At 50.8% G+C, this 10,624-nt stretch overlaps 3 protein-coding genes across 3 annotated transcripts; 1 reads left to right on the forward strand and 2 right to left on the reverse strand.

Moving 5' to 3' along the window:
* Positions 1–962: 962 nt before the first annotated feature.
* Positions 963–4,792, forward strand: C7974DRAFT_476126 (uncharacterized protein; the record flags this gene model as incomplete). The annotated part of the gene is made up of 6 exons (XM_046146663.1): positions 963–1,390; positions 1,455–2,161; positions 2,192–3,738; positions 3,791–4,605; positions 4,686–4,696; positions 4,736–4,792. Exons 1-6 carry the CDS (start codon positions 1,093–1,095, stop codon positions 4,790–4,792), a joined length of 3,435 nt encoding a protein of 1,144 aa, XP_045991695.1. The 5' UTR covers positions 963–1,092.
* A 1,333-nt stretch (positions 4,793–6,125) lies between these two features.
* C7974DRAFT_74881 (uncharacterized protein) lies at positions 6,126–7,976 on the reverse strand. Its single transcript, XM_046147210.1, has one exon. The coding sequence runs from the start codon at positions 7,735–7,737 to the stop codon at positions 6,178–6,180; it is 1,560 nt and encodes a 519-aa protein (XP_045991696.1). The 5' UTR covers positions 7,738–7,976; the 3' UTR covers positions 6,126–6,177.
* A 1,190-nt stretch (positions 7,977–9,166) lies between these two features.
* On the reverse strand, positions 9,167–10,041 carry C7974DRAFT_321993 (trimeric LpxA-like protein; the record flags this gene model as incomplete). The annotated part of the gene is made up of 2 exons (XM_046138827.1): positions 9,167–9,226; positions 9,334–10,041. 2 exons carry the CDS (start codon positions 10,039–10,041, stop codon positions 9,167–9,169), a joined length of 768 nt encoding a protein of 255 aa, XP_045991697.1.
* Positions 10,042–10,624: the final 583 nt, after the last annotated feature.

Here is a 10,624-nt window from a genome sequence, read left to right on the forward strand (position 1 = left end):
TAAAAGACTTTACTATAACTACACTAGAGCACTATCTCTATAAGTATCTAGGCAGAGATAATAAAGCCTATAGCACACAGTTTAAGTATAAGGTGTAGAGAAAAGTATTGTCTATTATTATAATCTATGCAGGGTTGTCTCTATAATATAGGTATATTGCCAGCCCTATATTAGAGAAGATTTATAAAATTAGTCTACCTATAATTGCGCAAACTATGCTTAATCTTATCTGTTAGATCCTAGAAGTAGTAAACAATCTAGCGCTTTAGTTAGTAACTATAGCTAAACAGCTGCTTAGCATAATGCAGCCTATAATTGCTTAATAGATAATAAAGCAACACATAGATGCGTTAGATCCTTATAGCAAAGATAGGTAACTAACTACTATTAGCCTAGTAGATATGCAGCACGCAGAGAGTAAGCTGTTCTCTTATGCATTAATTAGCTACGCAATATATTAAGGGCAGCTATTAGCAGAAACGCAGAACTATAGGCCCCTTCCCTAGGCTTAGAATAGACTAAATATGCACAAATCTATCTAGGAGCTAACTACTGCCCTACTACCAAGCTCTAGATTAATAGCGGAGTTAGACGTAGGGGTTTCACTACAGATAGAGATGCAGGACTGAATGCTAATTGACTTTTCCTTAGACAGGCTAAATAACCTTTAAAAACAACACTGTTACAAAAGCGCGATTAGCCAGCAGACGACTTAGCTGCAACAGCATCCCCTTAACGCAGAGCCTTACCAGCCTAGATATCCATCCACATCTCTTTCTTCATGCGCCACAACCAGCTCAGGAGGAGGACATTAGAGGCAGAGAGCATTAGCAAGACGTGGGAAATGACGAGGATTTATAAACTCCGAACCCACCGCAGAAGGTCCAACATTGGTACCTGGCACCTACCACGGTAGCTGAAGATCATCAGCGCTAGTAAAAATAAAGAATAGAGATTGTGTTACATGTTCAGTGCTCTCAAGTTTAATCTGCCCCGTGGCTTGCCCCTGGGGGCAAGCGGACACCGCACGATCCTACCGCCGGATCCCGTCGGCGATTGCCTTGCTTGTTTGCTGCCTCTACAGGTCTCACGATGGATTTCGACGCATTTGACGATGAGATTTTGAACCTAAGTCCACCCCAAGACATAGATCTATGGCCAAATTCGCCACCAGCCGTTATCGCAACGCAGCCGACGGACGCGCAACAAAGCACCAACAGCGATGATGATGGTTCTGGAGACGACGATGGACTCTACGGCGACGCGTCGCCCGGCGAACTCAGAGATGACTGCAGCGAGGGCAGCTTTGGCGATGGAGAACAAGTAGTTGTGGCGGCAGACCAGGATTCGTGGAAGATTGATCACTCCAAAGGAGACCACAAGTTCAAAGGTGTGTTGGTGTTCGGTGGACCGTGTGTGCATGCAAACGCAAACAGCGACTGACGACGCAGCAGTGCAGGAATTCATCGCGGCCACTAAGAGCACATCTTTCGACGGCAGCCAGGCTATCGACATGCTGCAGAGGCGATACACGATCGACTACGGAAGCAGGAAGGCTGGCTCCCGAGCCGCTGCGTTGGAAGACGAGTACATACCGTCGTTCTTTCTTGATCTTCTCATCATCGTCGGACGACCGCTCAGGCCGATCTCGCAGCCATCCAGCCGCTTTTTCGACAACATGACCATCAGCTTCAAGAACTGGCGAGCTTCCTACAGCAACAAGCACGTTCACGGACTGTCGTTTGACCTGGAAAACCGCACCTTCCGGCTGGCCACGGCTGCAACGCGGGAGTCCTGGTTCATCGTGATGCACCCCGTCGCCAACGCACCCGAGGAGCTTCTGTCGAGGAGCGAACGTCGAAAACGTCGCGAGAAGTCATCCCAACGTAGCGCCCTACAGCTCCGCCACGCCCAGTTCCTCGCATCGTACATCAAGGAGATCTTCCTCATTGGCGAGCTGTTGGGGGAGGGCGTAGAGCCGTCTTGGAGATTAGACGGCCCACACACGCAAAAGATCACCTTCAACAAATGGACGACGTTCCAAGAGGCTTTTATGCGAGGGTGGCCGGAGCACGTGGGACAGAACACACGGGATACGTTTTGGACAGAGAACCAACCGGCGTTCCACGCGTACGACTACGGGGCGAACATTGAGATAGACGTAGCCGACTAGCTGCGGGCTGTGCCTAAGGAAACCCGACTCCGGCCTGTCGAGGAAGAGTCCGACTCAGAGGAAGAGGCAGCTGAGAGAGGAGGAAGCGCAGAGCATGACGAGCGATCCCGTGGCAGTACACCAGGAGCCAGCGCGATCCCACAAGTCAGCTACGACTACCAGAGCCTGTTTGTGGGTGGGCTGCACCAGCTCCGAACCGAGCTAGAGGACAAGTACGTTCTGGATAGCATTGAGACGGTCTCTTATGCTCTAGCCGTCGACATCAACTGTCTGGACGGACAATCCCCGGACCCAGACAACAAGCTGACGCGTTGTCTCCTCGCTGACCGCAACATGGTCCTACGGGAGTACCAGGGGCTGCGAGACTTCACCTTCTACCCTCTTGCGTTCCACCCAGCATACGGCAATTTTTCGTCCCCGCGGCCTCCAGCGTTCCTGATGGACAACCTCCTCGCAGTCATGCAGGAGAACATAAGCTACCAGCACAACGGAGCAAGCGTGTTAAGCTACGGGTACTTCCAGGGATACTCGAATATCAAAAGAAGCATCCGGCATGGGCCTGACGACTTGCTTGTCACCAAGGGAGTCGCAACCGCTGCTCTAGCGCTGCCTGATCGCGATGGAAACCTATCTGCTCGAGTAGCCTCTAAGCGGGATCGTCTGCTGCAGCACCTGCGGGGACAACTAACTCCCGACAACCCCGAGTCTTCTAGGCCGTTTGTCCGTGAAGGACAGCGGATCGAAAGGGCAATACTCGAGGAGGAGCACGCATTCAGGATGGAACAAGTGCTCTCCGTGCAGGTCTCGAGGCTGACTGACGGCACTCGGAGTTTCTCCACCGTGCTCAAACCCATCTTCCAGCTAATGCGTCTCTTCCTCGAAGAACCGCAATGCTACACACACCTCTTCCGATCCTTCCGCCCGTCGGTGTTTCCAGGCGTTCTGGCATCTTTTGCAGCCATGTTCGCGCAGGCAATTGACAGTATCCATGCTCGCTTTAAGGCCGCTGGCTCTAAGGGATTGTGCGTCGCATTGGCAGAGGGGGTGTCCGCACTCGACCGCCTTGGTAGCTACTGCTTCACCGGATTCCCAAGATCTCTGATAGGCTCGGTGCTTCAGCCGCTAGGAACAATCGAGGGCATTGAACAGGGTGGGTGGCCGTTTATCGACCCCCGCATGCTGGACCTGCAAGGCGCTGGCAACCTTAGCCTAGCACAATGGCCTCGACGGGAGAACGGACGGCCGATTATGATGCATATAGCATCCATCGCTTTCCACTATGGGCCAGAGGTCGCGGCTAGCTGTTACAGCGAGGTATGGTTCAACGAGCTTGGGGGGCTTGGGGTGCAGGGGCCGACGAGTGCGGCTAAGTTTCTCGAAGAGGTGCTACAGGAATTGTGGAAGCCACAGATGATTTCGTTCGTTACGCACCAGTTCCACCGCGGGTTGAACAAGGGCAGTCGAAGCCACACAGCGAGCGACGGCCAGGGGACGCTGCAGTTGTTGGAAGGCCAGCGAGAACGGGTGAAGCTGTGGGCACAGAGCGAGAACCCCTTCTCTTGGGAGTGCGTGGAATCCGTGTTGTGAATTTTTTGTTAAGCTGCTGACAGGATATAGAGAGTACGAGTCGGTCATGCCCGTCTTCTTGTCACAGGAGATCGTGCCACAATCTGCTGTGTCGTGCAGAACGCGACGCGACTTCGCACAAGACTTATACACTAGCTGCATGAAACCCGACCGGTCGGCAGGTAGATCGTTCTGCTCACAGAACGCGACTTGGTTCTCTGTGCTCCGGGCGGCTGTGCGGCACACTGGGGTGAAGGCGATGAGCAAGGACCACTGGATTGGCGCATTTACTGTAGCTATGCTCGCCTGTCAGATTGAGTGTCTGCCAGGCTCGTATCAGTCAAGACTCAGCTACCGCAGAGTGACACGACTGGTGGGCTCAGCTCCGCCCGTGTCGGCGATGGCGGCGAGACCTGGCAGCCTCAAGCGGGCAGCGATCGAGGCGGAGCACCGAGCCAAGCGGCCGTCGCTGAGGAAGCGCGTAATTGACTTTGACTGTGCCATACCATTTACCGCAATACCGCAGCTTGTTGAGGACGGATTCCGGCAGCAAGAAAAGGTATTCAAGACAGGTAATCAGGGTATACTAGAGCACTATCAGACAGCGCGGCAGTGTCTTGCAGAATGCTTGGGCGACCCAGTGTGCGATGTCATGCTTATGTTAGTGTTGACGTTGGCGTCCTCATCGGTAACACCTACTGTACTTCCCAAAGCTCGAGAGTTTAGCGCAGGGCCAAAGAAAGACAGCTCTATGTTCGCAGCCAACTTGGTGACGAGAATGCTGTGGTTCTTTCGGCCACAGTGTTTTCCGTGGGATGCAGATGGCGGTGTAGTGCTTCGGGTATCTGAGATGACGAAGAAGATTGGTAAGAGTTCCTTCAGGAGATATGTTCGTTCTTTCTTTTTTTCTAGCGCAGAGTGGCTAATGAGGTATACACTACTATAGAGCACAAAGGAGTAAGCAATTGGTTGCTTTGAGAGCTACATTGGGTTTAGGTAGCGTGGGGTAATTGGGATAGTCCGCGGAACAGCGATCTAGAGCTGCAGAGCTGAGAGGAGCTCTTACGTAGACGTCGAGAGCTAATGAGCTTGCGCAATGACGCAGTAGGGTTTGTTGGATTAGTGTTTTGCAGCTACGATAGTATATGGATTGAACGTTGTAGTAGTATTATAAAGGAGACGTAAGAGAAAGAGATACAGGAAGCAGATAAGTTTAACCGAAGGTAGGGGTGTAAGAACGTGTAGTAGATAGAGAAAAGATAGAATAAGAGAGAGAGAGGCAATAGTTAAAGCTAGAAGGTAAAGTCAGAGCTTGTACTCTTTTTCATTGGCTAGAACCTTTTAATTGGTATTAAGCGGTTGGTAACCTTAAGATGAAAAAGATAAAGTCTCTATATATTTTATATTCCGATTGTAATAGCAGAAAGAGGCAAATTGTGACTAAATAAAACGATATCAAATAGCTATTAAAAACCAAAGATAGATTTTAGTATAAAACCATTGTTGAAAACAACCCTAACCCTAACTCTGTACTATGGCCAAAACCCTAACCCTAACCCTAGTTTATGATGAAGAACGAAAAATAGAAGTTTGATAGCTTAAGAAAAGAGATGGAAAAAAGAAAGACGTAGAGAGAGAACAGTGCTCTAGACAACTGAGGCGCTCTACTGGGCTAATGCTTGTTGGAACTTTGATCAAACTTCCCAATCTCCGTCCGTGCTCCCGATAACCTTTGTCAAATTTCCGAAAAATGGCCGTGCACGCGTTCGTCACACTGCCCCTACACTGACAAGAACTCCTCTATATAGCATCACATCGCTCATCCTGCTACAGCTTATCTCCTTTTGTCCTGTTGTTGCGAGTCTCACATCTTTTGCTTGCTCGCCGTGTTGCCGTGTTGCCATTCCCGTTATTATGAACCGCGACTCCACATCAACCCTTCTGGCGCGCTGCGATCTATACGTGGACGGCGAGAGTCGAGCTCTAATATGTCGCAAGTGCAAATACGCACTTGCCACATCAAGTTCGCAGGTCACCACTCATCTAGACTGGAAGCACGGCGTTTCCAAGGAGCTGCGCAAGGGGCTCACGCAATTCTTGCGCGCCTTGAGCTCGGCGACTTCGTCGATAAGCTTGCCATTGTGGTCGAGGATGGTCTGCTGATCCTGCCTGATCTCTTTGATTTCGCGTTCGAGGTTCCTGATGGTCTCGGTTTGTTGCCAGATGATTTCGGTCGAGGCGACAAGCAGGTCTTTGTTGGTCGTGGCGCTCCTCCTGGTTCGAGGGTCGGGCTGGCTGCTTTCATTCGGGACGGTGTCGGAGTCGTCGGCTGATGGCGGTAGCTGTGACAGTGGCCTGCGGTACGCCTTGCTCGACGGTTTTTCTTGGGCAGACATAGGAGTATTGACCGGCAGACTTCAAAATTAGTCCCGATACGTCTATCCATCCGTTCTCGATGCAATCGCCAAAGTCTGCCTCCTGAACCTCATCTTCACATCCTTTCTCTTCTCTACTAAGTCCCTGCGTTGCGTCTGAAGCAGCTCAATCTGCTTGTCGATGTCGTTGATTTGGTTTGTGAGATCCCGATCCACAGTAAGTACTTGAGAGACTATCTCGGCGAGGTCTTCGAACTCTGCATCCTCGGCGGTGCGTTTTGTGCCTCTCAATTCTGGGTCGTCGACGGCATTGGAGGATTTATCTAGTTGCTCTGCGTGAGTAGTTGACGGACGTGGAGGATCGGTTCTGGTTTGGATGCGCGATGACAAAAGATTGGGTGTAACTTCAGCGAGCGAGAATTGGATATGACTTTGATCGATGGCTGGGTTCGCCTCTTCTGATGTAGTTTCGGGCTCAGTTTGCTGTTCGTACCCAACGACGGGTGTTTTGACTGAAGCAGCCCCCATGCGTTTAGCAATGTATTCAAGCGCGTTTCGCAAGCGCTCAGGATAAGCCTTTGTTTCTCTGAGCACACAGTCCTTCGCTATACCGGCTGCAATAAAGTACCACTTTACCATAAGTGTGAGTCGGGCTCTCTCATCTTGGCCAATGCTGTAAGTACCTTTTGGATAGGTCTTGTTAAATGGATGTAGGATACGCTGTTTAGCAACGTCTTCAGCGCAGATGGCTGTCTTCGAAGGTGTACGCGTATCTTCGAGATAGAACTTGATGTTGTGGAATTTGCGTGACTTTCGCATATACGCATAGATGTCATTGCTGCGTTCTTTATGGTGGCCCATGAGGAGCTTTCGCGGCTGGGCATCGAGAAAGGAGTCCTGTTTCACGAATTGAACCTTGTCTGGGCCGGGTAGATTTTTCAGCAAGTAAAGAGCGCCATACGATTCCAAATAAGTGTGCAGCTTGTCCAGATCAGAGCGCTCATCGTCGCTCATGTTGACTAAAGGGCTTTCTACTGGACTTCTCACCAGAGTGATAGGCCGTCTGGTTATCCCTGCCTCTATACCAGGATAGCCGAGGTGACTTGAATGTTGATCTTGTGCATCTCTACGTTCTTCAGGTTCTGGCATTTCAGGTTTTTTCTCGGCACATTTCTCCGCATCGATTTTCTTCAATGCGTTGTAGAGTCGCGGACAATATTTGACATAGTCATAATCCACTTCGTGCTCGATCTTGCCCATGAAGTACCATTGAATGACGACACCAAAGTTGCCCTTTCCCGGCTCAGAAGTGTCGGCGATGTACTTGAAGGGCACAATGAGTGGCGATCCCAACACCTCCTCCAGCGTAAGAGATTGTGCTGTGGATGCATTGAGTCGACGTTTGGCCGGCCTGACGCAATATTGCACCCTGGGTGGGCTGCCGCCGAAGCTTTTCATGTAGGCGAGAATGTCGCGTCCTTCGTAGGCACCGATCACAAGCGCTGTCGGTGGTGTCGCTGCAGGATGAGGTACCCAACTCATCAAGCTGTGGGCCGGGAGCGCGGCGATCAAATCGCCTGCGCCATAATAGGCGATGCGCTGCCTAACGATGCTAAGCGCCATGACTATAGGTCGTGGACGATACAATGCAGTTGGAAAACCACTCGAAGCGCGACGCTAGATGGTCAAGAGTTGGGGATAATCGATGCGGTGTGGACGGAAGTGCTGTTCCAGCAGACGAAGTGCGGAAGTTGTGAAGTGAAAGGCATGGTTGTCAACCGTCTCCGCACGTGAACCGAAGCTTCAAAAGTCTGGGCGAGCGAAAGCACAGACCACCAAAAGTGAACTTCAACACGTCAGCTATTGAACGCTCACGTACCGCTATGGACCTTTTCTCCTATCTTGCGGATATTTATACATGGATATGTATCCCATGCGGCAAGAGAGTCAAATCAAAGTACTTCCTGGGCCACGGCCCTCCTGTAGGCTAGCTCGAAAAGGATCAGGATCTCAAAGCGGCTGAAGAAAATGGCAGATTGGAGTCCACGAAAGCGCACAGTCCGACATTTATGCATGTATCCGTTCGCCGACATCTCAATGCTCAAAAATCGACCCATCTATCTTCATGACGCTCTTGCTCAATATCGAGGACCTTTGTACGGGCAGGGTGTCATGGCACTGGTTCGCAGACGCTTTCGCGGACCGGAGCAAAAAGAGAAAATAGCCCGTTTCAAGCATCACAATGAACATCCAGCCACGTTAGAATTTACGAAGTGGCCCTGTCAACACGTCCAAGCCACGATGAGCTATTGTGTCCTTGACCCCTGGTGACGTGCACATGACTTTGGCGTTCCTAGATCTGGTGAAGAGAAATAGCTTTGACATACACCTGTATGACTCACATCTCGATTCAAGGAATACTCGTGCACTGCCTACCTTTCGAAAGTCCAGGTCGAGGGGTGCGTGGCCACTCTTTAACCGCGACCATTCGATAAATAGTTCCTCCAACGTCTATTATCTCAACATGACGCGTGGTATGACCAGGAGAAGATTTCGGCTCGAGGAAATACCACCGCTTCAGCTGACGAAGAATTTCGTTCATAACTGACTCTTGTGGCTGCTGAAATCGGATCGTGGCAAGATACTCAAAGACGACCTTGACTACATCTTTGTAGATCGTAAGACTGTTCTCAGTGAGGTCTATCTTGGTTCGGAAGGAAGCTACGTCCGGGCAAAGTCTTTTGACATCCGCATGCAAATATTTTCCCCTGTCTTTTGCCTTGATGACAGCAAGAAGACTACCTGAAAATTTGCCACTGATGATGTACCACAAACATAGGATTCTGTTCTACGGCCTGCGTGTCCAAGTAGGCACTCGAAAGCACTACTAACCAGCTGCATCGCACGTCGACATGGATTGCCGTGATTTGTCGACTTGCTCGTTCGCCCGCAGAAAACTATGAAGTCATAAGGTGTCTATAGGTGCAGAAATCATGCGTGTCGACAAGAGTGTGGTAGATCTGGTCTCCTAAAATTGCAACGCTTAAGCTTGCTAGCTGATCTGTTGTGCTCTTGCTGGGTTACCGAAAGCAACGCAGTTGGCTGGTACATCCTGTATACAGTTAGTGTCGTATGGTTGTCTAGCTCGCTTATACAACGGCCGATGCCCTGTCATCTCAGGTCCGAGGAGGGGTAAGAACGCTGTATACTTGCCTGGACAACAATGGACCTAGTACGCACAATCGCGTTATTGCCGATGCGGACACCGGCTTGGATGATGCATCCGTTACCGATGTAGACGTTTTCGCCTATGAAAACTTCACGAGCGGTCTCTGTACGCTCGCTGCCTTCCAGTGACCTCGTATCAGTGGGTTCCTCAAGTGTCGAGATGATCACACGAGCATCAATCTTTGTGTTTCTCCCAATCGTGATTCTGCCAGAGTCTAGCAGTTGACAACCAGGTCCAACGACGACATTGTCTCCGATGGAAAGGTTGTAGCCATACTCACAGTGAAGGGGCGCAGACACATCGGTACCATAACCCAAGTGACCTGCGACCTGGCTTTCACCAGCGCGAAAATAAACCCACTCAGCCGCAAGAATTCGCCCGAAGAGCCACGCACGCTCGTAAGAATCCTTCTGAAAAGCTGTGTTGAAGCGAAAGGACGCCTGCAAGGAAAACTCACGCTCGTCAACAAGCTGTGCAGTGTTTGGCAAGAACGGCTCCGCTGACAGCATCTTATCCTTCTCGCTTTTCAAAGGCAAGGATGGTTGCGTGCAGTGAGATAACGACGATGCTTGCGGTGCAGCTAGAACGGGAGCTGTTGACGGCACGAAACAGGACGTATGATGATTATCGTTGGTACAGGCTTCATGAGGCGGAGCTAATGGAAAATTTAGTACTGTCTGGCTCTCTCTCTGCTGCATTTGACGTTCCGCATCAGAACTGTGTGGTCGCAATGGAGCGAGTGCTCGATGCGCATGCTGTTGTGGTTTGACGCAGGTTTCGTACCAAAGGCTTGGTCTTCTGACGGTAAAAGTCAACACACAGTCCGAAATGTCGATGATTTGAACCTTACGATAGCTCGCGGCCCTGCTCATCAGTGCAGACAAGCCAGTCTTGAGCTGTTGTGATCCCACCTAACGCATTGGATTCTGCGTAGATCTTCTGACTTGGTTCACACTGTGGGTTGTGTATGACGTTACAGACCGGACACTGAACAATGTGGGCAGGAACTTCTGCAGAGGATGTTCGCTGGTGCGGCGGTAGTGCTGGCGGAGCATGTGCGGCATTGTTTTTCTTCGACCACGTGATCTCTTTGGAGTAACCTGTACATACCAAATTGCCTCGTTGGCAGTTCTCACACTCCGGTTTAGCTTCATCGCATTTCTTCTTCCGCTTTCGGCACGTTCCACAGCCCGTCCTGGTTCGTCTTTTCACGGGCCGGATTCGGTCGGAGCGCTGATCGGTCCCAGCCTTACCAGAGGCGCTTCTGTTACGTTCGGGAGC

The sequence above is a fragment of the Boeremia exigua genome, assembly GCF_020726555.1.
Source record: "Boeremia exigua strain MPI-SDFR-AT-0100 chromosome Unknown C7974scaffold_14, whole genome shotgun sequence".
In the NCBI taxonomy this organism is placed as follows: Eukaryota; Fungi; Ascomycota; class Dothideomycetes; order Pleosporales; family Didymellaceae; genus Boeremia; species Boeremia exigua.